The sequence below is a fragment of the Ursus maritimus genome, unplaced genomic scaffold (genome assembly GCF_017311325.1).
Source record: "Ursus maritimus isolate PB19 unplaced genomic scaffold, ASM1731132v1 scaffold_7, whole genome shotgun sequence".
Classification (NCBI taxonomy): domain Eukaryota; kingdom Metazoa; phylum Chordata; class Mammalia; order Carnivora; family Ursidae; genus Ursus; species Ursus maritimus.
In genome coordinates, this window is record NW_024426885.1 from 54,384,070 (window position 1) to 54,409,092 (window position 25,023).

The 25,023-nt window shown below is 48.5% G+C and overlaps 1 protein-coding gene across 1 annotated transcript in view; it reads right to left on the minus strand.

Moving 5' to 3' along the window:
• The window catches only part of SGPL1 (sphingosine-1-phosphate lyase 1), a 52,468-nt gene continuing 27,445 nt past the window's right edge, over nt 1–25,023 (minus strand). Inside the window, exons 5-15 of the mRNA XM_040623984.1 lie at nt 22,304–22,451; nt 19,765–19,841; nt 18,209–18,337; nt 10,527–10,615; nt 9,055–9,160; nt 7,578–7,676; nt 6,795–6,944; nt 5,352–5,590; nt 4,100–4,246; nt 3,024–3,144; nt 1–2,574 (exon numbers count right to left, since the gene is read on the minus strand). Coding sequence (XP_040479918.1) covers nt 2,434–2,574; nt 3,024–3,144; nt 4,100–4,246; nt 5,352–5,590; nt 6,795–6,944; nt 7,578–7,676; nt 9,055–9,160; nt 10,527–10,615; nt 18,209–18,337; nt 19,765–19,841; nt 22,304–22,451 — 1,446 coding nt within the window. The 3' untranslated portion in view covers nt 1–2,433. The remainder of the gene's footprint in view (nt 2,575–3,023; nt 3,145–4,099; nt 4,247–5,351; nt 5,591–6,794; nt 6,945–7,577; nt 7,677–9,054; nt 9,161–10,526; nt 10,616–18,208; nt 18,338–19,764; nt 19,842–22,303; nt 22,452–25,023) is intronic.

Consider the following 25,023-nt stretch of genomic DNA (forward strand, 5'->3'; position numbering starts at 1 on the left):
TGAAGATTTCGGTCATTTAATTACTGAATTGCTTTTTAAGATATTATTGCTGCAGTTAGGAAGGGAGCACTGAGCTGGGAAGAAGGAGGTTAAATACAGAAGAGATTTAAAAGAGGCAAGTACCATTTTCCAAGTATAAAACCAGTAATATTAAAAGTGACATGGCAGTATAGTCACGCGACTGCTTACTCCGCGTGGAAACCAGACAGTACAGATTCTGCAGAGGCCAATGTGACATCTGCTAGCAACACGACATCTGAAGACCTTCTGCCTGCCTCTGCCAGACTAGGTGTTCCTCGGCGCGCATAGAATGAAAAGCCCACAAGTGTCGAGGGAAACTAAGGCTTGTGATATAAAGTGGCTACAGTAGATCCCTTTGAAAACACCACCGCCCACAGGACGACAGGGCCGTCACAGCAGAGGAAGGGCCGGTGGACACTGCAAGCAACAGCACGCTCTGTCGGGCACAGGCGTCTCCGTTTCAGCAGCCGACAAACCACAGTGGTGCCCGCGAGGCGGTTCTGGGTCCCTGGTCTTCCTCCAACAGCACGAGCGCGCTGGTCTCAGAGCTCCAGCCACAGCACCCCTTGGAGCTGCCCCCCAGTTCGGCGACGGGAAGGAACTCGGCTCCCGTGTCCAAAGGATCTTAGCCTCTCCCTCTAACACACACACACACACACGCACACACACACACACACACACACACACCCCAACCTCTCCTGGAACCCACCACGCCCAGGAGGAACACACACACACACACACACCAGCCCTGCAATGACACGGCCAGCTAGTCACAGTTATTGTGGAGGAAGTACAGTGCCAAAGGCCACTTCAGACAAACGTGCTACGGAGCCCGGGGGAACGTCTGGTCGTCCTGGCTCCCCCCGGCCAGCATTCCCAGCAAGGGAGGCCGGAGCAGGGCAGCTGAAGAGGCTGAATGGTTCAGGAGTCCCTGAGAAGGGGAATGGAACAGAGGATATTTTCCCCTGACTTATCCTAACGTCCTCCCCCACCCAAATAAAAGCCCAAAGACTGGCCCGTTTCCCCTAGGGCCTGGGTCAGGAGTAGCCCCCGCTGCTCACTGCTGAGGAAAAAGGCACACGATATGTCGTCTTCAGAGGAAGACAGTGGCTCCATCGAGATCAGGGCCCTGTGCAGGGGCGAAGACAGTGAGGAGTGGGCACAGGGTTTGGTCCTGTCCCTGAACCACCCTGAGCAACTAGTCTTAGGAAGGAATCCAAGGCCTCAGGCCCCAACTGACAGTTGCCATCATGCCTTCCTAGTCCAAAGCTAGCCGGGGCTGAGAAGAGTCCAATAGCTGAGGCTAAACTGCCATATAGTACCTCTGGGAGCTGGACAGACGGAAAGAGGCAGGAGGGACACACGAATGGGGAGGGACGTTTCCTTGCCTGGAGGCTCGCTCACACCCTCCTTGCAGCCACCTAGGGGAAGTCAAGGCAACTCGTGGTGCTCCGAGCTGTTCTTCAAGCAAACACATTCTCATACGTGATGGCTTACAGCAGTGGGGGAGGGGAGGACCACCACCAACTCTGGGGACGTGTATTCGAATGTGACACTCAGAACTTGAGAAAAGGCTCTGGTTTCCAATCCTCAGCAGCCCAGGAGAGGGTTCAGGTGTGCTCTGACCACTGCCAATGCAGACAGCACCAGGGCCGGAAAGGCCTGGGCTCTCTGGAAACCACATCTTCTTCCTAATCCAGCGGAACAACCACAAACCCATGGGAGCACAGTTTCAAACACACATTTCCAAAGATGGTGGCCGCCAAGTATCAAATGGGGACAGCAGAGGGCCACTCCGAAGCCTGCCTTGATAGACCGAGCAGGTACGCTCGGCCACTCTAATCCCGCCGAACAGGACAGCGGCCTGTCCATCTGTGTCCTGGAGAAAAAAGCTGAGGTGCACTATGAGTGACTCTGTGAGACAACCCACCTACTCAGAGAGGAGGCTGCGAAGGCCTCGTGCTTACAGGGTGTCTAACTCCCACCCGGAGAAATATCTTCCGATCTGCCTCCCCACCAATCTGCCTGAGAGAACAAAGAAAACCTTCTTTACCACATACACCATCCCCCAGCCTCCGTAAGGACTCAGGACAGGTCAGAGCTGCCACACAATGATTAAGTCAAGTTGAAAGCTAGAATGTTAGAGAAGGACATGGCTAAAACAATTCCTAGGGTAACATTTGAGAACAAGGGCAAAATAATTAGGTAACGGACTCCTTCAGGGTCTCCACATTAAAGACATGGAAGGATGACAAGAGGAGGAACAAGAATCCTGAGGATCAAGCCGTCTCGTGGTCTGGCTCGTCGTGCTCCACGGAGCAAGACCAGATGCTCAAACTGCATGTGGCCTGTTCCACACCCCAAGAACCCTGTGAAGGCCAGGAGCCCCTCGAGGCCACAGGGGGTCCAGGCTCAGCGGGGTTTCGGAGAACCATTCATCTGGCTGCTCTGAGTTACAGTGTCAGTGCTGAAAAGGCTGTCCAAGAAGACCGAGGACAATTCTGCGACCAGGTTCCTGTCGACAGTCGTCTGGGCCATGCCGTAGATCGCACCCTACAAATCCAGTCAGAGAGCGTTACTGGCGATGAGAAGTATGGGGGCAGAGATGAGCTGTGGCTCTGATCTCCCTGTTTTCCCCATCCCTGCCTTCCATGTCCACTCCCCTCCCCGGCTCCATGCCCACCCCAGGCAGTTCTGCCATAGAAAGTTCCAGAGAAAACAGGCTTATTATCTTTCCTGTGTCAAAATTTTCTGTTCAAAGGGACACGACCACCACTTGCCTTTGTATGACACATTCAAATTTACAAGGTGCCTTACTTGCAGCACACCTCACTTGAGACCAAAGAGCCTGGGAACGGGTGAGGTAGGGGTCATCAGCTCTAAGGAATAAGGGTTACGCAGATGGGACAGAGGCAGGAACAGACTCGAGGTCACCTGGTTCTCCCGAACCCCCCACGACACCTAAACTTCCACAGGAAGAAAAAAATCCCAAGCATCCCTACCATTCCTGTGGTCTTTGCTTTTGGGTTCTTCATGATTTGAGTGACAGACTCCCGGATGTCCTTTAGGAACTGTATGGCTACTCGCTTCCGGGTGTGTACTAGCGTGATGCAGAAATGGATGCTACGGGAGAGGAGAGAGACAGGCAGAGATGAACCTTGGGGAAAGAAAGCAAAGTCTAAAATACAGCAGCCCCACATACTGGAATTTACCGCTCGCTTTTTCATGTTATTTGTGACAAGTGTTCCCAGTCCTGGGAATCGGGGCTCTCAAATACATGGGCTGTCAAGCACGGGCCGGCACGGGGGCTTCATGCCTCCACGTGAGCAACAACATCCCGACAGAAGGGAGTACGGCTGTCTGGTCTGTCCCACCCCTCCCCTCAAAAGCTGTCAACTGCTGTGCCTTCAGCCATGGGACCACCAAGGGGGTGCTCTCCTCCTAGATGATAAAGCCTCACGGACAAAGGGCCACAGGGGTCTTGAAGGACTTCAAGGCACAGAAGAAACTCTCACGCCCCCTAGAGGGAAACTGAGATACAGAGGGATCACGAAGAGGAGGAAGCCGAGTCCAGGGGGGACTAGCAAGGGCACCACGAGGTCAAAGGCTCGGGGTATACGGAGGACACCGGGGAGACCTCTGCTGTCGGGGTGCGGTGTTTATTTACAGGCATTGTGGGAGATGAGATGACAGAAGCGTAGTACAGGACAGAGCAGTGGGTCTGAATGATGAGAGGCCCTGTGGAAGGTTCTGAGCTAAGCATGACTTAGGCAAGGAGCGCGTCGGCGAAGGCAATCTGATGGCGGTGTATGAGATGGGGTGGGGAGTACACAGCCCAGGAAGAGGGCAGGGGCGCGGTAGAGGGGCTCGTGACCGACCACCAGTCTCCAGAATTGAAAAGCTCATCGTCTCATCCTTGATACTGAGTAATTCCAGGTGGCGAGACGAGAGCCCACAGATACTCCGTCGGCCCCGAAGCGCTGGCCTCGCTGTCCGTCTCTAGGCTGCGGCTCACCCCGCTACCCGGGTTCTTGGGAAGGCCCGGAGCAAGGAAGGGCAGGAGGATGCTCTGGCTTACCTGGGCGGGAACTGCAGCTGGTTCAGGTTCCAGCCCTTAGCAGTCATCAGGTTAAACAGTCGGTAGATGTCAAAATCTCGGGAGCCCAGAGCAATGACAGACAACTGAGGATTCCCGAAAACAAAGATGCCTTTGATATTTTCCAGTCTTAAACAAAAAAAGGAACAGAAAGGACATTTCAGCCACATATACTCCTCTTAAATCATGCAATGTGTCCCCTATAACACAGTCTAATCTTTTAGGGCTTCAGGTCGCTCACCTTTGAAAATCAGGCAGCGAGACTGAGATCAGTGGTTCCCAAACATTACAAATATTCAAAGGCCCAAACCCCACTGAGCTCCAATGAGTCAGAATCACTGGCTCCTACCCTGTCTGCCCAACTCCCAAATTACGATGTGCCCCAGGGGCGTCTGAGGCATAAAAGACACGCTTAAAAAAAAAAAATCCTGGCAAAATAACCCCTCCATCTCTGCAAATTAAAAAGTCACATATGTAATCCCTGAAGCAAGAAATGGTAGAGCAGTTCTCAACAGATGGGTGTATCAGCCGGGTATACGCAGGCTTTATTCGAACGAGACATGCCTACTGGCCACTTTCACTCGCCCTCCAGATTCTGACAAAGCCTCCCCAGTGCGGCTGAACCAGAGACAAGCCGGGGGCACATGAACAGCTGTGTCAGACAAACGTGCAGCCTCCTCCTAGCCTCGTCTCAGCCCTGGGTTTCCCCGCCTGCCCTTCCCATTCCCTCTGCCTCTGACGCCGTTCCACCAGCAAGTCTCCGAGCGTGCGCCCTGGACCCGCAGCTCCACCATGCACCGGGGCCTCCCAGACACGCAAGTGCTCAGACCCCCATTCCAGATGGACAGGTGAGAATCCCAGAGTGGGGCCCAGCAGCCAGCGTCGCGCCAGGCACGCCCGATGACGAGGACGCCCGCTCGAGTACGAGAACGGCCGTCTAGAGCAGTAAGCTGCACGGCGTATCAGCGCCTGGTAGGAGCTGCCGGCCGTGAAGACGCCCTCAGAGACACGATGGCCTCTGCATGAAGCCTGGGTCTGACCCTCCAGGTCCCAGCAGAGCAAGGGAGCGTCTCCTCCCAGGCCAGCACCACACTGCTAAGCTGCTGTCCTCAACCCCTGGTCGCTGGGGGACGGGGAATGGGCTGCGAGCACGGCTGCGTGGCCAGGCAGACGCCTCGAGCCTATGGGCAGACCAAGCAAGAGACGAGGCGGAACCCCAGTCCTCCACACATACTCTGACTTGAGGAAGCGAGTGGTTTTGATGATCTGTTTGGTGGCTTCGACATAGCCGCTCTCACCGAAGTGCATCAAGGCAGCCCAACAGGCTGCACTGATGCCTCCGGGCCGGGAGCCCGCGATGGTCGGGGAAGCGTAGATGCCGCCCTGCCAGTCTGTGGCCACGAAGAACTGGTGGCTCCTGTACTTCTTGTCACTGTAGAGCAGCACGGAGGAGCCTTTGGGGGCGTAGCCATACTGCGGGGCAGAAGCAGAGAGGTGAGCGCGGCTCCGCAGGCAGGCCCGCCCCGCCAACTCCTCACGCACACGCTCCTTCCCGGCCCGCGGCCCCTCGCACGAACACTCAAACTCAGAACGTTAAGGGTGGAGGGCTGCAGGGATGGGGCTGAAATGCTCTCTGAGGGCTGAGGCGTGCGAGCCCCCCTCGCCAGCACGTGGTTTCTCTGATGTCAACAGGACTCCAGCGCGGTGCGTCGGGATGCAAGAAAGATAAATTTCCACTGGAAACTGGGGAAAAGGCCGGAATTCATGACACCTGGAGCAACTAAGATCACGCCCTGACTCCCTTCCCGTCTCTTTTGCTCAGTATTGTACTTCCTTTCTAAGAACAGTACGGTGTTCAGAATCTAGAAGCTATCGAATCCAGCCTAAAAACAACCTACGTACTTGGTTTCCTTGCAGACACGTGCCCTCCTAGCGCGCTGCCTCCACTCCCTGGCCCACACCGGGAGAGACGGCAGGGAAGACGGCAGGGGCAGGGGGCCGAGGCGAAATCCAAGCAGAGCTTGACAGAAGGAGCGCGTGCAGAACAGGTCTCCACTAGACTCGCGATGAAAACAAGCTCTGCGAGCATCGTCGGAACAAAGCACCCACTCCTGAGGCTGCTGCTACTTCTCCCACGTCTGCACGTAGCTTCAAAGCGTTCCTGACCAACCTAGACTTAGTTCCCGGCCACCGGGGGTGGCGGCATCCGAATGTGCCTGAGCACGCGGTTCTTCCCTTTCCCAAGGGACTCTCCCCTTAGCGGGCTGCTGTCACGTAGGGCTGGCAGCCAGCGTGGCAGCTACAGCACCAGCATACGTCCTCTCGGGAATTCTACTATCCACTTCATCACTACCCTCCACCCCCCCAAGAATCGCAAAGCTTCAGGGAACATTTTTCTATGGGCCGCTGTCCTGGCATGTCCCGGCTACATAGAGTCATGAGGGCAGAAACGCTCTCAGCCATATGCCACAAAAATAATAGGTCCCTTTTCGCAATCACGTGTCACCTTTAGCACCATACTTTGTCACCAGAACCAGCTACGCGGGTGAGAGCAAAGAGCCAGATTGAATTTTACTTTTTGGGCGGAAGTTAATGCTTTAACCAACTTATTTCGTTGATAGTATTTGAAATAATCAACTGCCTACTCTGATGAACTCTGGTCCCTTCCCTATCTCACCTTGTGGGTATCAGCTGAGATGCTGGTCACGCCTTTCACCCGGAAATCGAATGGCTGCTCCAGTGGGTATCCGGCTTTCTCCATAAAGACGATGAGGAAGCCCCCCAGACAAGCGTCTACGTGAAGAGGTATTTTGTATTTGACAGCCAGCTAGTTCCAAAAACAAAGACCACAAGAGAATTTCATGTAAGGCCATATAACAAAAACTCTGCAAGACACAGTGGAAAGGTGTGCTGTAACCCCAGGCCACTACAGACTGTGTCTTTCAGGCTTTAAAAAACTGGCTAGTTTGACATTCCTAATAAAGCTCATCTTTCAAATGTATTCAGGCTTCAAAATAACTCCTCTGAAATGTGGTATTTTATATTTAAATATGCAGGGCCTCAACCTCACTATAAAATCAAGCAGGAGACGAGTAGCCCTCTGATGCAGGGGAAAGGTCCCGGTTTAGTAACTGCAGGGTGGGGCGGAGGGGGTGCTGGGGGGCGGTGCTCTTGGATGCCAGCCTCTGGTAGGCAGGCTCCTACATGCAGCTCACCTTCCCGGCCGAATCGAAATGCCAGTACTCTTTCAGAATATCCAGTTTCAACAAAGTCTTCTTCCCACAGCAGAAGCCAGTAACTTTCTGCGGCTCCAAACGGAGCTGTAGGGCTTCCTATGGGGCTCGGGAAACTTGTGCACCAATCTAAACCCACACCTCCCTCTCCTTGCCGCGTACTGCACCGTTAGATTCTATTTTTAAATCTCAACTTGAGGGCCCAGCAGCCAATTTCTCCCGCGTACCTTGGCCACTTCCGGGACAGGATCGATGATGCCATGAGGAAACTGGGGGGTAGAACAGACGAGCATGGCCGTGTTCCTGGAGATGGCTCTCCTCATTGCCTAGGGGTTTAAAGTGGAAAGGAAAATGAGAAGCCACGTTGAAGTTCCTTTTCCGTGCTGCTGCTGAGAGAACTCCAGGCTAGCAGCTCCAGTCTGCACTCCTCTAGCCCGCCTCTTCCGCCTCTCCAACCCGGGAGAAGCCCGCACCCCGTGATGGAGGCAGCACGCAACACAGCCAGAGGGGTCCATCTGGTGAGGCCACAGCACGGCAAATCACTGTGGGAGGAAAAAGGGCATCGGGCCAAGAGGCAGAGAGGCCTGTGCGAGTCCCCATCCCACGCACGAGCGTGGAAACCTGGGGCAAACGGCTTAACTCCACCCAGACAGTTGCCTCACCTGTGCACTGCAAAAGGACAGACAGTCTCGACAGCCTCCCTGGGTTGTCACAAGGCTCAGACGCAATTCTTACAGCGTCCAGACACTGGCGGGTTCTCCATACAGGCACGGCATAAAGAAAATGACTAAAGGACTACTACTGGCTCTTACAAAAAGAAAGCCTGCCATCTGTGACGACATGGATGAACCTGGAGGACACTCTGCGAAGTGAGGGAAGCCAGGCAGAGAGACAAACGCTGCATGACCTCACGTATGTCGGACGTACGACAGACTCAGAAGCACAGAGTAGCACGGCGGTTGCCAGGCCGGAGGATGAGGGGCACCAAGCTGCAGTGATGCCTGACAGGAGTTCTGGACCGCTCGCAGACGGCCATGTGACCCCGCCTAACAATACTGCACTGTGTGCCTGACGTCAGCTAGAGGGCGAGAGAGTGGCCTTATGTATTCTAACCCAGGAAAAGGAAAAAGAAAGAAGATGGTAACTATTTGGGGAGACGGAATATGCTCCATAGTGCGACTGGTGACCAGTCTGCAGTGGGCACCCGTGTCATCAGACAGCAGCTGGCACCTGAGATACAATTTTGTATTTGTCAATTAATTAATTAGTCTGTTAATATGTCAATAAAGATGGCCGGCAGACATAATGCTAGTGCTAATAAATTGGGTAGTTTAGTTCTGAAAAGATACAGTGACTATTGTATTGGCGAGGATATGGATTCGGGCCCACGAAAACCACAGGGAGCGTCCTGGGGCAAGTCAGTCCGTGCTCATTTTACAGAGAGGAGAAAGGGACGTTGCGGAAGCAAAACCCAGATCTGCAAAGTCTCAAGTCAGGGCCTGGACCTTCTTGCTATCAGAGCTCATGAATTCATGAAAACCCTGAGCCGCGCTCCATCACCGGCTGGTGGCAGCTTGTCAGCTCTGGCGCCTGCAGTCAAAGGCCTCTGGAGCCTCTCTGCGCGCGACGCTGGAAACACCAGTCAGTCAGGTGTGTCCCGCTCCTCACCATCCATGGCACGAACGGCCCTTCAGGGGAACTCACCCGAACATCCACCTCCATCATTTTGTTCAGCGGAACCCGGATAATCTTCATCCCAAAATAATTGGCTGCTTTGTCAAACGCAGCATGAGCACTTTGGGGGGCCACACTAAAAGAGAAGAGGGAGATGAAATTCAGATAAAAACAGGGTTCAAGAGAGAGCCTAGTTAGCAGCTCATCTATGTTACCAGGAGTAAACTTCTAATTATTTTCCTCACATTTTTACAAGTGCTAATATTGTCTTACTTTTCAAGCACAAAGGAAAAGAGGCCAACTGATTTTCTGCAGAAATCTTCTCCCTATGGTTTAGGAAACCCCCAAAGCATAAATTAGGGCTGACAGGTAGAAGACGAGGGACTGGGAATCTGGATCAGAGCGGCATCAGGCAGAGCCTTCTCGTGTTGGCCATCCAAAGCCAGGGAGCCGTTGGCGGGGGCATACTGACATGACACGTGGCCAAGCAGGAACCCAAGACTGCTTATATCTGGTCAGCGGTTCCTTCCAGCTCTGCAAGCCCACGAGCCTGTGAGAAACTATAATTCCCATTGCTCCTACACACTTGGAAGCAGCGCTCCCAATATACTGAAATGGGGGCGCCTGGCTGGCTTGGTCAATAGTGCCCACGTTGGGTGTAGAGCCTACTTAAAAAAACAAAAAAAAGACAAATAGCACTGGAAAGGAGACTGAGTCATGGTTAAGTATTTGCTTTCAGACTTCTCTAAATTACTGCACTCTCAAAATCATTGTGCGCCCTTTAAGAAAGGAAAGACGCTATCGCTGAGCACCGAGCACTACAATTTATGTATGGAGAAAGATGGCGGCCTGATTTAGTCTCTTAGGCTAAGGAGGAAGCACAGCATGAGATCACATGCAACCCTTAGTCACTGACACTTGTGGGAAGCCAGGAACCGCGAGGATGTAGTACACACACTCTGGGCAAAGGGAGGGTCTAGAGAAAAAAATGCAGCCAAATATCAAAGTTATGTCCATGGGGTGGCATTATGGGTAAATTTCAAAAAGATTTTAAAAATTTCTCCTCCCAGAAAACAGCCCTCAGGCTGAAATTTTCTTAGGAAGCACCCTGAGGTGGCCTATTATATTTGGGTAACCTTCACTGAACTTCAGGGAATTAAAAGAGTTTTCCTTAGGCTCCAGATCACTTATAATAAACATCACAGAATTCAAAAATGTAGTCCTGTTACTCTGTCACTTTTAGAAAACGGATCTCATTCTTGCTTTCAGCATATACCACGTATAAACTTGGGGGTTGGGAAAGGGGGTGACCTTTAAAATTAACTGGCTGATCCACTTAGGATTCGGTGGAATGTGAAGGGATAAGGGTCAAGGGTGCAGGACAGGATGAATGAGGACTGGAACCGCCAGAGGAAGAGGGAAGAGGAGTAGAAAACAGATGGTCAGGTTGTTTCCAACCGCAGTACTCCAAACAGATAAACCCAAAAGCCACACATACATACATTTCTGGAGTTCTGATCCCGTTCTCAAAGGCCAGGTCCCGGTAAGCTTTGCAGGCCATCAGTATGCTTTCTGTCCCCCCAGAGGTCACCTGAAATAAAGAAGAGATGGCATCCACGGAGTGGAGCGAGGGACAGCTGTCGGCACGCACGTCCCGCCTTATCTTGGTGGTGTCTGATGAAGCAGCAGGTAAGGTCTGGGATGCGCTCTGCAGAACAGACACCGCATGTCTTCCGGAAGGAAATGTGGCTTTATCGGCTGAGCCCAATCCTGGGTCAGAAGAGTAAAAACTACAAAATACGAAGGAGCAGAATCTCTACACTGTATGGAAAGATGCCCTATCTCCCCAGACGTCACCAGCGTGCGGTCTCTTTACACTTCTGCTACTCGCCCAGATGCAGTCAGGATAGAGCATTTTACATTGCTCAAAAACATATCAGGATTACAGAATCGGATTTAAATCTCCAATGCCCACTGCAGGATGAAACTGCAGTCACAAGTCTAGGGAACTAGCGATACCTCAGAAGACCAAGAAGAAAAGTCTAGACATTCCCAAGGGGACTGTGGTTTTGCCAAGTTTGAAAAAGAAAAGCAGAAGCCTCTACTTAGAAGTTGGTTATCTCACTTATCTGAAACCAAAACAAAAATCCTAGCGCTTTTAAATGACGTAAAATGTCTTCCTGAAGCTGGGCCTCGCCCTCTGTTATCGGTGACTTTATCAGAGTACTCCAAGCACGGAGCCTGAAGTCTGACACCTAACAGAACCTCAACTAACATTTCTCAAAGCCTGATCTGGCTCCCCGGAAACCAGGGCCAGCACAGGCACACCATACCCACCAGGCTCTCTTTGGATGACATCTAAGAATGAATCATCTCAGGGGAGTCTGGGTGGCTCAGCTGGTTAAACATCCAACCCTTGATTTCAGCTCAGGTCGTGATCCCAGGGTTGTGAGATCGAGCCCCACAACGGGCTCTGAGCTCAGTGGGGGTCTGCTTGAGGTTCTCTCTCTCCCTCTGCCCCTCTCCCCTCCCCCTTTCTCTCCAAATGAATAAATAAATCTTTTAAAAAAAATGAATCATTTCAAAACAAACAAAAAAAGCCACAGCACTGAGCTAGGTGGTTATTTTCTTAGATTTCTCATCTCTCAAGATTCACACAAGCTTAGATAAGTTTTTCACTGTACAGGTAAGAAAAGTGAGCCCCTAAGACTAAAATAATTCACCCAATGCCATCCGTTAGCATCAGTTGATAAAAAGTAAAACTTTTGCCACAGCAACTTCTTGCTAGACACCTCCCCAAAGGCAAGGGAAACTAAGGCAAAAATGAACTGTTGGGACTTCATCAAGATAAAACGTTTTTGCACAGCAGAGGAAACAGTCAACAAAACCAAGACAACAAACAGAATGGGAGAAGATATTTGTAAATGACATATCAGATAAAGGGCTAGTATCCAAAATCTATAAAGAACTTATCAAACTCAACACCCAAAGAACAAATAATCCAATCAAGAAATGGGTAGAAGACATGAACAGACATTTCTCCAAAGACATACAAATGGACAAAGACACATGACAAAATGCTCAACATCACTCAGCATCAGGGAAATACAAATCAAAACCACAACCTCACACCAGTCAGAATGGCTAAAAGTAACAAATCAGGAAACAACAGATGTTGGCGAGAATGCGGAGAAAGGGGAACCCTCCTACCCTGTTGGTGGGAATGCAAGCTGGTGCAGCCACTCTGGAAAACAGTATGGATGTTCCTCAAAAAGTCGAAAATAGAGCCACCCTATGACCCAGCAATTGCACTTACTGGGTATTTACCCAAAAGATACAAATGTAGTTATCCAAAGGGGCACCTGCACCCCAGTGTTTATAGCAGCAATGTCCACAATAGCCGAACTATGGAAAGAGCCTAGATGTCCATCGACAGATGAATGGATAAAGAAAGTGTGGTGTATATATGTATGTATGTGTGCCCGTGTGTGTGTGTGTGTGTGTGTGTGTATAAATACATACATACATACAATGGAATATTATGCAGCCATCAAAAATGAAATCTTGCCATTCATTTGCAATGATGTGGATGGAACTAGAGGGTATTATGCTAAGTAAAATAAGTCAATCAGAGAAAGACAATTATCATATGATCTCACTGATATGTGGAATTTAAGAAACAAGGCAGAGGACCACAGGGGAAGAGAGGAAAAAAATGGAACGAGACAAAACCAGAGAGGGAGACAAAACATAAGAGACTCTTGATCACAGGAAACAAACAGCGTTGCTGGAGGGGAAGGCGGGGTGGGGGGGATGGAGTAACTGGGTGATGGACACTGGGGAGGGTATGTGTTGTAATGAGCACTGGGTATTATATAAGACTGATGAATCACAGAGCTGTACCCCTGAAACAAATAATACATTTTATGTTAATTAGTTGAATTTAAATTTTTAAAAAAGAGAAAAAACAGGAGGAAAACAAAAAGGAAAACTTTCTACATTTGTGCATTTGGTGAAGCTTAACATGAGACGGAATGAGAGGGGGATTTCTGGAATTTCCTAGAATACCCACACAGAGGACAAAAACACCATTGGCTACAAAATCGCAGTGGTCAGGAGTTAAGTGGAAGATGAGCGAAGAGAAGTTAGTCACACTGTGATTCAGGAAGTCTTCACGAAACACGTGCCCATCACCCACAAAGTAATACGCTGAACTTGGGTACAGGATGCCTGTTTGTAGCCTCTGCACTTTTCTGCTGGAGAAGATGAAAATGCTTATAGTGGAGGTCAGCTCTGTGAATCAGCAGCTCGCCCTGTGGTCTAGCACAAAACCTCAGACGGTCACATGAGGAGCCAAGCGAGCTGTGAAGCAAGTCAGGAAAGGACCAGCAACGTCCAAGTCTCTAGTGCATCAGCCTCTTACTAAGGTCCAGTAATGACCTAAGCCAAAGGATTTCTAAACCCCTAGTCACCCAGCACACACGCCCTATTTTTAGTCCAATAACTAATCAAATCAACATCATTATTTGTTGGGCAAACAGCAGTGTACTTTTGACTGTAAAAGCAGGAATACCTAAATTCTGCTTCTAATTTTTATTTCTGATCCCCAAATTCTGTGTCTAAACACACTACTAGGGGCGCCTGGGTGGCTCAGTCGTTAAGCATCTGCCTTCGGCTCAGGACGTGATCCCAGAGTCCTGGGATCGAGCCCCACATCAGGCTCCTCCGCTGGAAGCCTGCTTCTTCCTCTCCCACTCCCCCTGCTTGTGTTCCCTCTCTCGCTGGCTGTCTCTCTCTGTCAAATAAATAAATAAATCTTTAAAAAAAACATTAAAAAAAAATAAACACGCTACTAACCTCCCATTGCCTTCTACCCTCTGTGCCCAAAGAAAAATGGAAATTTAACTGTGAAATCAGATGATGAAAGCTTCGATAACTACTTGTAATATTAGCTTCTTCCGACACTTATAAAAACTCTCACTGTAATATACGAGAAGTATGTCAGAGAAATAAGAGGAGAACATGGCCTGTTGGGAGAATTTTCTTTCAGATGCTATTTGGACCCAGAGACCTTTGCGCAAGCCAAGACTGTTCCCCAGGGCAACAGAAGTTCTTTCCGTATACGAAATCACTTCTCATCCATTCTAACTGAGGCAAATGAAGTCAGTAACAGGAAAGATAGTTTAGATTGAAGAACAACGAACGAGAAGAGCTTCAGACCTTGGCTGAGAATATGCTAGAGGCTGCCCAGCCATACGGCTCTGTCTTCTCATTTCCCACCTCTGAACTCCAAACTTTTTTCACCAAAAGCAGCTCATCGAGAAAGAGACAGAGAGATGGAGAGAGACAGAGACTGAGAAGAGTGAGAGAAACAGAGGAACTCAAATTACCCCAGAGGTAATTAGCTCCTTGTAAAAGTCTAAGTTTTAGAAAAAACTGGGATCTCAGACTCCATCCTTCTCCCAATCCCGACACTGTAGCAATGCAAAAATACCCCTGGGGTCGGACTTCAGCTTTAAGATGAAACACTGAACCTGTCTCACAGCTACTTTCTCTCCTCCCAGCCCACCTGAAAGAAGGAAGAAACACAGTTGCAGAAACCTGCAATAACGACCACCAAATAAGGAAACAGAGAGAATCCGATGCAATCAACTTCAAATACTGGCAGTGAAAAAAAGAGACAAGTTACTAAAGCACAGCAGAGAGCAAAACACAGTTCCTAATCCCTCCTCCGAGCCCTGAAAATTGTCCAGCAAGCCAGCGAAATCCTGAGGATTCTCATGAATACCCCCCAAATCTTCAGAGAAGCAAGTGGAGGGGGTTCCTTATCTTCTGATCAGTAAGTGGTAGACATGGCAGCTAGGGAGAAGCAGGCAACACGGGGAGAGAGAACATTGGGACTGAGCCCTCAAAGTCAGAGATACAGGATGGGTTAAAGAACTAATCAAAGCCCGAAGAGTTACTGTCTTCCAACTAGGCAGAGTGAACTCTAACAGGTAACTTTTAGCAATATCTCAGAAGAAGAGACCCAGATAGTCTAATACAGGTGGAACCAAGCGGCCCTCAACCAAACGCCCTCAGACGAGAAATCAGCCAACATGCATCAGAACAAAATCGAATGTTCTCATGAGCATGAGCCACAATGAAAGAAAATGGCATGGTAACTGTGTAAACACACAGAAAGAAAGAAAAACAGCAGCCTGCAAAATAAAAGCCTAACTTAAAAGATAACAGTCTAAGGAGAAGGGAATTCCTCACCACTGCTTGTCACTACAGGACAACGCGACAAGAACACTGTTCAAGAAAACACGAGCCGAAAGACTGGACACCAAAACAAGAGAATGAGACTGCAGACCTAAAACACAGAGTACCACACGACCCCGATACAGGGTTAGTAAGGACACGAGGGACGGAATAAACACTGCCGAGAATAAAGATCAGGACGTAGAGGAAAGGTTCAAGGCAAGTGTAATGAACCCAGGTTACAAAAGACAGAGACTGAAAGATCACTGCCACTCCACACTTGTGTCCCTCTGGTTAGACACAGATAACCAAAAGGTGTTCGGACGTGGTCGCCAACCTGTGAAATCGTATACTCTAAGAATAGCTGAGTAGGCTAGGAAGAAAGCGGGGAAGAGAAGATCCAGAGGGAAAGAGGCTGTAAAGTGTACAAAGGTCATGTGTAAAACAAAAAAAGAAAAAAACAACAATCATGGCACTCCTACTTCCAGCAATATAGATTATACAGCTTGGGCAGCCCGCCCTCCCATGGGAAACAACTAAAAAGCCTCCTAAAACATGAAAATTTATTTTACATCCACCACTGAGCTTATAACATAAAGGAATATACTGAACCCAAACACAGCAAAAATGAAGAATCCTAGCAGATAAGTGAGTGCCAGAGCTGGTTTCAACTTTGAGGGCTGCTGCCACCCCTGAGACCACCAACTCCCACTGTGACAAATGAACAGAAGGTAAACTGAGGGCCTGCCTAAGGTAAGGAGTCAAACAGGAGAGAGCCGGAGAACCTGGGACTTACACCCACATTTCAGGGGAACAAGGAATTAAACCCCACTCGTGCAGAAGAAGACAGCAAGAAAAACTGCTTTCTCAACCCTGACCTGATGCTCAGTAAAGAAAAAAAGGATCTCTCAAGAATGGCTCCCCAGACAGCTTGCACGTGGGTCTGCAGTGTGAACCCACGCTCCCGCTGTAGGATGAGACCTCACGCCGAGCATCACGCTCAAATCAGTTCCCGTGTGACGGCACCTCCCAGCGAGTCTCTGGCAACTGGCAGAAGTCATTACACATCTTCCCTGTGAAAACTTAACTTCAATCTAGGCCTCAGAAGTTCCCAGGAAGATGCAAAAAAAAAAACAAAACACCATCTCACAGGGGCGCCTGGGTGGCACAGCGGTTAAGCGTCTGCCTTCGGCTCAGGGCGTGATCCCGGCGATCTGGGATCGAGCCCCACATCAGGCTCTTCTGCTAGGAGCCTGCTTCTTCCTCTCCCACTCCCCCTGCTTGTGTTCCCTCTCTCGCTGGCTGTCTCCATCTCTGTTGAATAAATAAATAAAATCTTTAAAAAAAAAAAAACCATCTCACAAATATAAGGATATGAGACAATATGAGGGAAACCAGCAGAAACAGGTAAGGCTTGTGAGTAACGGAATTGTCAGACACAGAGTATAAAATAAGTACATGTGATAATATTTAAATAAACAAAACATAAGCCAAGGAAAGGAATGATAAAGAACACCATGCACGGGCGCCTGACTGGCTCAGTCTGCAGAACATACAATGCTTGACCTTGGGACCGTGAGTTCAAGCCCCACGTTAGGCATAAAGCTTATTAAATAATAATAATAATAATAATAATAATAATATAAACACCTTGAGCAAAAACCTAGTCTAAAAAAAAAAAAGGAACCACCAGGCAGACTAAGACAAAATTCTCAAAAATGAAGAATACAATAAATGAAGTTAAAAAAAAACAATGGAGGAACTCAAGTGCAGAGGAGACACAGCCGAAGAGGGAATCCGCGAAACCCCTGTACTCATCTCCCAGCTCCAACAATGAGCACCTCACAGCCCGTCTCTCCTCCACCTGCAAACGCCCCGGCCGCCGCTGCTACTGAGAGCACCAGCTGTTTTCACGGCTAATCACACACCAACCAGATGCATGGCAGCCCTTCTCACTCCAGCCCTCGTGTCTCTCAACCTCCTTTGTGCTGTTTGTCTCTCCGGGTGTGTTCCGGTTCATTTTGTATAAGTCCTGCTCTATAAATTGGACTTAGGAGCCACGCAAGTATTTTGCATTGTTCTAAATGAAACAAGGCTCTTTGGACAAATGGCTGAGTTGGGGTCTGAAAATGCATAAGGTAAACCTGGAATATCTCATCAAATAAAAACATTTTCTCAAAAAAAAAAAAAAAAAAGGAAAGAAAGGAAGCTTTCCAAGACCACGTGAGTCATTCGAAAGAACCCAGAGGCCACAATGAAGCGGCTCCCGCTGGTCAAAATGGGCTAATCTGAGCACCCATCAGAGGAGCAGCTACAACGGACTAAAGCACGTGGAGCAGTCCGTATTTTCCACCCCACTGTTGACTGACATGTGAATTACTCCCAGGTTTCAACACCACGGACAACGCTGCTATGAATACCCATCCATCCTGACGCACACGTGCCAGTTTTCCCAGGGTAAACCTGAGTAGTGACATCTCAGGATCAGGAGATTCGTATTTCCTCAACTTGTCCAGATGAGGCCCAACTGTGTTGGGGTTGCTTAACTGATGGTCTCTTGAAAGTTCACGGAGTCTCTGGCACAGAATACCTATGGACTGTAAGTATGCTGGATGGATCGAAGAGGGAGGAGGAGGGAGAAAGGAGCAGACAGAGCAGACGCACAAAATATTTACAGTTACCGAATCCAGGGTGTTGTCCGCTCTAGCTACTTCACGTTTAAGATTTTTCAAAATACGAAATGGAGGAGGAAAAAAATCTTAAAAAATATACAATAAAATGCGAATGCTCTAAAAATTACAAAAGTTAACATTTCTACGTTGCTATTATCTGGATTTTCTTACTAATAATCACATATTACTTGTATAACAAAATGTTTTCAGCAAACTCTATTTTAAGCTAGAAAAAATAAGATTATTGGAGGCCACCTGTATATACTTACACATCCACAGGAATCCGGCCCCCCATTGAACAGGGAACAAGCTATCCTCACAATCTCCGCCTCGATCTTTCGCAGTCCCGGGAAGATATCTGGATGCAGTGGGTTGCTCCATGCAAAATCTCCATAAGCCTGCAAAGAAATGCACGCAGATATGAAGTAGGATGGGTACGCTGTATGGGACAAAGAACCATGCACTAGACAAAAGTTTCTAGGCATCAGGCACAATACTAGAAACTGGAAAAATGATAAGATATGTGTTCCCCTCTAAAGAAAATCAAAATACAATGGACACAGACATGCAAATAAATTATTCTACAGTGTGGTGAGAGAGGAAGTAGAAATGCAGTTAAAATCACATACTAAAACACCAAACAGACCCAGCTTGCAACCTTAGCTTTGCCTATTACTTCTAGCTGTGTCATCTTAGGTCCAAAAAACCTGAGGTTCAGTTTCCTCGTGTGCTCAAGGGCATAATCATGGTACCTACCTGACAGGGTTCTGGCACTAAGTAAATAACAGAAGGCACGCAAAGCCCTTAGGAGAGCCCGCGGCACAAGGCAGCCATTGTTCTGAGTACCATACCAGAGCTGTGCGAGGGATGGAAGGAGACCTGAGGAGGGAGTAACAAACAGCCCAAGGGGTCTGAGTGTCTGTACCAGCAGAATCTTGAGAGATCAATGGGAGTTCGTCATTTAGAACAGGTGGAATGAAGGAGGGGAGGGAAACATGATAAGAGCAAGGTACACTCAGTGAAGAGGGAAGGCGGAAGTTCGTGTTTACGTGGGAAAGTAACAGAGGTGGTTGAAACACACAGGTGGGAGCTGGCTCACGATGGGGCTTGCATTTTCTGCTACGTAAGCAGCTGGGGTTTTACCCCGTAGATAGTGGGAAGCCACTGAAAGATTTTTAAGCCGAGAAGTAAGATCAGAGCATTATGTCAAGATATAGCTGAGCCAAACCTATAGTATTTAGTAAGGCAGAAGCAGTTTCATAGTTATCGTAATCAAACACAAAGACCTTAGAGACTGTTAGGTCCAATGCCAATTTTATATGACGAAGTGGGGTTTAGGAAATGAATTTGATCAGGAAAGGAAGAAGCTATAGGCAACTCTAAAGTCAACAAAAAAGGAGAATTATTTCAATTGTAAGTGAGCCTACTGCTCATTCTCAGATCGTTTGATCTCGGGTGGTACAGGAAATGATGACCCAAGTGTCTGTTCCTCCTCTCCTCTCATCGAACAAAGCATGTCTTGTCCTTAACATCCTCAAATAATGGGGAACTGACTACCTTCCCTAGCAATCTGCCCTCCACATGGGGCACCTACAAAGCCTGGAAACATAAGTAATATTGTACTTTTTTACGGACGGAAGATGTCTCTGACGATGTTACCCATAGTCACCTATGTGTGAGTAAAGAGAAACTTTCTGAACTTATTTTTAACAATAAACTTTCCTTAAGTAATTTTTTTATTTTTTGAATTACAAAAGCAAGCAGACAAACTGAGGTAGGACGAAGGGCACAGACCGCCCACACTCCCCTGGGTGCTGGCATTCACCTTCACGAGGAGTTCGGTGAGCTCCTCTGCCCCGCTGTATACCGCTCCGGAGGCCTTCCCTTCCTGCCAGAAGACGTCTGCGGAGAAAGTTAAGACCACTGGGTCAGTAAGCAGGAACGTCCCCCAAATACAAAGAAATACCTCTGGGTACAAGAGACAAAAAAAACTTTTGAGCGGAAACCCGGAGGTGTTCTTCTATATTAAATCAAGAAAAAGAATTCCAATAAAGACCTAGCATAGCAAAACAAAGATGAAAGATCTTCCACTATTATGAACAATAGTGTGAAAAAGATATTAACAGCATCCAGGTATAACAGAGTCCAACAATGACGTCCTTGCCCCCAGCTGCCTTCTACCAGTAGAAAATTGTTCCTTTATCTATGCTCATTTTGTGGTTTCTGTATGGCTATCTTGACTTTTTCTCCCCTTCCTATCCAGTCAAAGGAAGTGTGAGAACTGTTATGAGCAGAGCTGGCAGGGAAGAGCAAGGCAAAGTGTGAAACTTCAGCACACTATCGTCAGGGCTGGAGCCAGGGAACTGAATCCCTGACCAAACTACAGTGATGCATATTCCATCAGCACCTTGGTCTCAGCGGCCCCGCCCTCACACAGGCCCAAAACCCACCCACAATTCCACTTCCTGTCTGAGGTGCTTCTCCAAAGATGGTCTACACTGTATCAACGAATCTGGTGATGTGGGTATCTCAGGTACAACATGGCTGGGCCCCACTGAGAGTGGGCAGTGACAAAGCTACTACAGAGACACACTAACTGAAAACTGTTGCCATGGCTCCACAAAGCCAAGATCTTCAGCTCCAACAAGAGAGCAGAAGATTGAGTAGCGAACCTGCAGACCGACCCCTCATCCTCAGGCAATCTGCCAAGCTCTGGCTTGATTCCAGTAGGACTTTCCCTCTTTCCTTAGAGGACACTGGACTGTACCATGCATGTCTTCAGACCAGGGGCCACCAGCCTTTCAAAAATAGAATATATGGTATCATTTCCTGTTATTTTACTGGTGCTATTGACAATGACTTCGAAAAGGAAGGGAAGGCAATATGGCGGCAGCAATGTGCCCTCGCAATCATAGGTATCTTTAACATCCAGGTCTCAGAGGGCTGATCCCTGCTTTATATCATCTATAAATCCTGGACTGCAGCTAATTTTGTACCATCCAATGTCAAAATCTCGACATACGTCAATTAGAAATTTTTAAGTGTATTTGTTGAAATGCAATGTGGTATCCTGGATTGGAGCCTAGAACAGAAAAAAGGATACTAGTGGAAAAACTGGTGAAATAGGAATAGAATTTGCAGTTTAGTCAACTGCTGTTTCGACAAATGTATCATGGTCACTTTAGATGTTAACATCAGGAGAAGCCAGTTAAGGGGTGTATGGGAAATCTCTATGTATGAATCTGTATAATTCTCTATAAATCTAAAATTAAAACAAACTAAAAAGCCTATTTTCTAAAAGTATTTGCAATAGGATCTTAATCTATAACAAACCTGTGTTTGTGTTAATACTCAACATTTATGGGGCGCCCGGTGGCTCAGCCAATTAAGCGTCTGCCTTCGGCTCAGGTCATGATCCCAGGGTCCTGGGATGGAGCCCCACATCAGGCTCCCTGCTCAGTGGGGAGCCTGCTTCTCCCTCTCCCCCTTGCTAGTGCTCTATCTCTCACTCTCTTTCTCAAATAAATAAAACCTTTAAAAAAAAATAGTCAACATTTATTGAGCACTTACTATATGCCAGGTATTATACATTTATAGGTATGATCTTATTTAATCTCGGTAATCATCTTTTCAAGTAAGTTGTATTATCCCCACCATAGAAAGAGACCAAGACATAGGTGAAGTAATTCACGCAAGGTCACACTTTAAGTGGCCCAACCAGGATGTGAATGCAGACTGATTCCACGAGTTACACTCTTTTTTAAAGATTTTTTTATTTTTAAGTAATCTCCATACCCAACGTGGGGCTTAAATTCACAACCCTGAGATCAAGAGTCACGTGCTCCTCCGACTGAGCCAGCCAGGGCTACACTCCTAAACATTAAGCTACTTGGTGTATTTATCCTTCCCTTATGTGCTCATGCATATATACGTACGTATATGTGTGTGTTTATTACACAACAACACTATTAGGATTCTGACTTACGTATGTCTACATAACCTGTGTTTATCTTGTGATGATGGGATTTTCTTTTGTGCCTTTGTGCAGATTTCACAATTTCTGTAATGAATCTGTAGTTCATTTTTATTACATATATTCTCTTTTTAAGAAACAAACGTATCGGTTTTACTCAGGCTTACAAAAGGAAACGGGACCAAGTTCCAGTTCCACCGTCTCTGAGATTTGTTTGCTTTATGGATGAAGGATGAATTTAAATATAATTTTTATAACAAGAAATTCAGCCTCTGAGACAGGATGAACATGTAAGTTCCAGCAATGAAGCGCTGTTAACCTATCGACATGAAACAATGACCAAACCGGCCACGCTAGGAAAGCAAGCACTTGCGTTCGCCGAGAATCATACCCATAGAGCTGTATTCCTTGAGCTTCTCCAGAACTGCCGATGCGCTCAGACCTTGAGAGGGCAGAGCCTTCACATACTCCTTGTCCACTTTCAGGAATGACATGTTCTTGCTTATATCATCCTTGGTCTTGTTCACCTTATCTTGGATCTCCAAATGTAAGAAAGACAAAGTTAACAAGGAGATGGAAGAACACAGGCCAGGGAGCAGAAGAACCAGTTATGACTCCTAGTCCACCGCTCAGGGCTGGGCGCCACACCAGTGCTACAGAACGGGGACGGTCTTTTTCTTTAAAACAGAGATGGGGACGTTCCAGCTGCCCAGCTATTTTCTGGCATGTGCGATAGGCTCTTCAAAGTCTGAAAAGTCAACTTTCTCTCTGAAAGTCAAAGATGCATTCAATCCCCACCGCCGCCCCTTTCTTCTGCCAGGCCGACATCACCCCTGCTTTACTAGGTTTGCACACGCCAGTGTCAGCACCTCTCCGAGCGCGGTATTTGGATGTTATCTGCGTCCTGGCAGCAGCCAGTGTGTGGTAAAGAAACAAAGGTGGAGTCATGAACGGTAGCCAGAAAATAGGCCAAGCCGCAGAAGGGATTCTGGCGCTCGTGCAGGTGATGAGCTCCGTCACCAGACATGCACAGAGCACCCCCAAAACTCCCCACATGCGTGCGAGACACCCCGGGGGGGCCGGGGAGACCGCATTCGATCTCCTTGGGCTGTCGGACACCTGTACTCCGACTCGTAAGTGCTAAGGGGAGCAACGGTCATTTCTGCTACAGTTTATCAACTATGGCTGTTTCTCCTTGGTCCTCATCCTCACCACTATAGTCTGGGCCACGTGCTTTCCCTCCCTAGCTGCTGAACTACCCCCGCGGGCCAGGGAGACACGATGAACAGAACACACGAGGCAGTACGAGTGAGAACCACTTCTGTTCTCACGACGGTTCCTTGTAGCAGCAGACACAGAAAATGAAAGTCAGGTAGTGGAAAGTGCTGGGGGGAACAGAGCAGAGTTTAAAAACACAATGAAACCTAGCAGGGGCTGCTACTTGTGCTAAGGGACTGTTGGGGGGGGGGAAGGCTTGGAAGAGTGGCTACAGGTCACAATTTGTGTGTGTTACACAGAGACGGTTTCAGTGACCCGTTTGTGAAAGTCTGAAGCCCAAGATCTGACCCCAAATGGTTCGACTGTCCCATCTCTAACTGTAGAGGATTAGAACACGAGAGGACCCTCGGAGACTCGGCCCCCAGCGAACCGCAGGGAAAGCCTCGCCTGCGAACCACGCCGGCCAGTCTAGCAGGCAGGCACCGGCAGGCGGCGGAGGCCGCGCCCCAGGGCAGTAGGGCGGCAGGTGATGGGCATGAAAGGGTTTTTAAAGTTGTACATGGACGATGCTGCCTAAACGGCGAGCATGCAACGGGGAGCAAGCATGGAAGCTGAGCTTCCGAGCCAGACTGCTGCTGTAGTAAAACAGAAGGGACACAAACCGATGGGGAGCCGCATCAGAAAGCACAGCAAGCCCTTCCCCCACCCCGTGCCTGCCTCAGAGCCTGTATCACAGTTTAATTTCCTCACAGCCTTTTTTTCAAAGTGAAATTCTTATGTATTTGTTCATGTATCTATTTTCTATCGTTCCCAGGAAAACGTAAGCTGCACAGAGCAGGGACTCAGTCCCCAGCACCCACAGCGGTACCCAATGCAGAGAACAGGCCCACGAACCGCGTGCTGAGTACGCGAATGCAAGGGAATGAAGGAGACAGGGGGACACACACACACTCGCTGGGAACAAAGACCTCTCGTCTCTGAGCCTCAAAATCTGCTTCTAAAAAACGACAGGTGATTACATAGTTTCTAAGTGCCTTCCAATTCTGTTATTTTATAAATTTAAGAATGGGTTCTGGAACCGTAGCATTTATTTGTCCCAAAATCTGAAACTGAAGGAGAAACGTGTGAAGAAAAAGAGTAGAAACATGCAGGGAATGAAAAGGGGAAAATGCTAGCATCCTTTGAATAGCATCCAGTCCACCCTCTACAGCTGCCCTCCCCCTCCCCCTTAACTCTAGAACGACTCAAGATTTCATTGTAGAGCTTAAGATGATTTAGGGTCAAATAAAAGCCTATCTACTCCCATTCCCCTTTTCTACCCCAATAACCACTTCCGCTTCCCTACAGGAAATGACCTGAAAATAAATACACAGTTATGGGAGAGTTCGTTAGCACAGGGGTCTGAATGGATTTGGGTCAAAGGCTAAAGATGACTGACATCTCTTCTGGTCTGGCCAGGACATGGGAAAAGGGAAAGGGAACTGAAAGCCAAAAGGGAAAGAAAGCTTGAAGGAAAGCTGAGGGGCAGGCAGGGCACGGGGGGAGACGCAGACATCAGGGCCCGTGTGCCTTCCTGACAGCTTGCATGGGGCCTGCCCTGTTTATCTTCTTCTGTGATAAAGAGCTGCTGGGAAGGGTACAGAGGTGACTGTCTTATCCTCAGTGTGGGTGAGGGGACAGAGGACACAGTGAAGGGAACAGACTATGCTGCATACAGGTACAAAGAGCAAGAGAACAGTGCTCTCTAAGTTCTAAACCTGGGATCCGCAAACTACAGCCGAGATCCAGCCCCTGGCCATTCTGTAAAGAAAATGTCAGTGGAACACAGCCAGGTGCAACTCCTTACCTGCCTATCGCCCTGTGCTGCTCTCCCGCTCCAGGGGCAGACGTGAA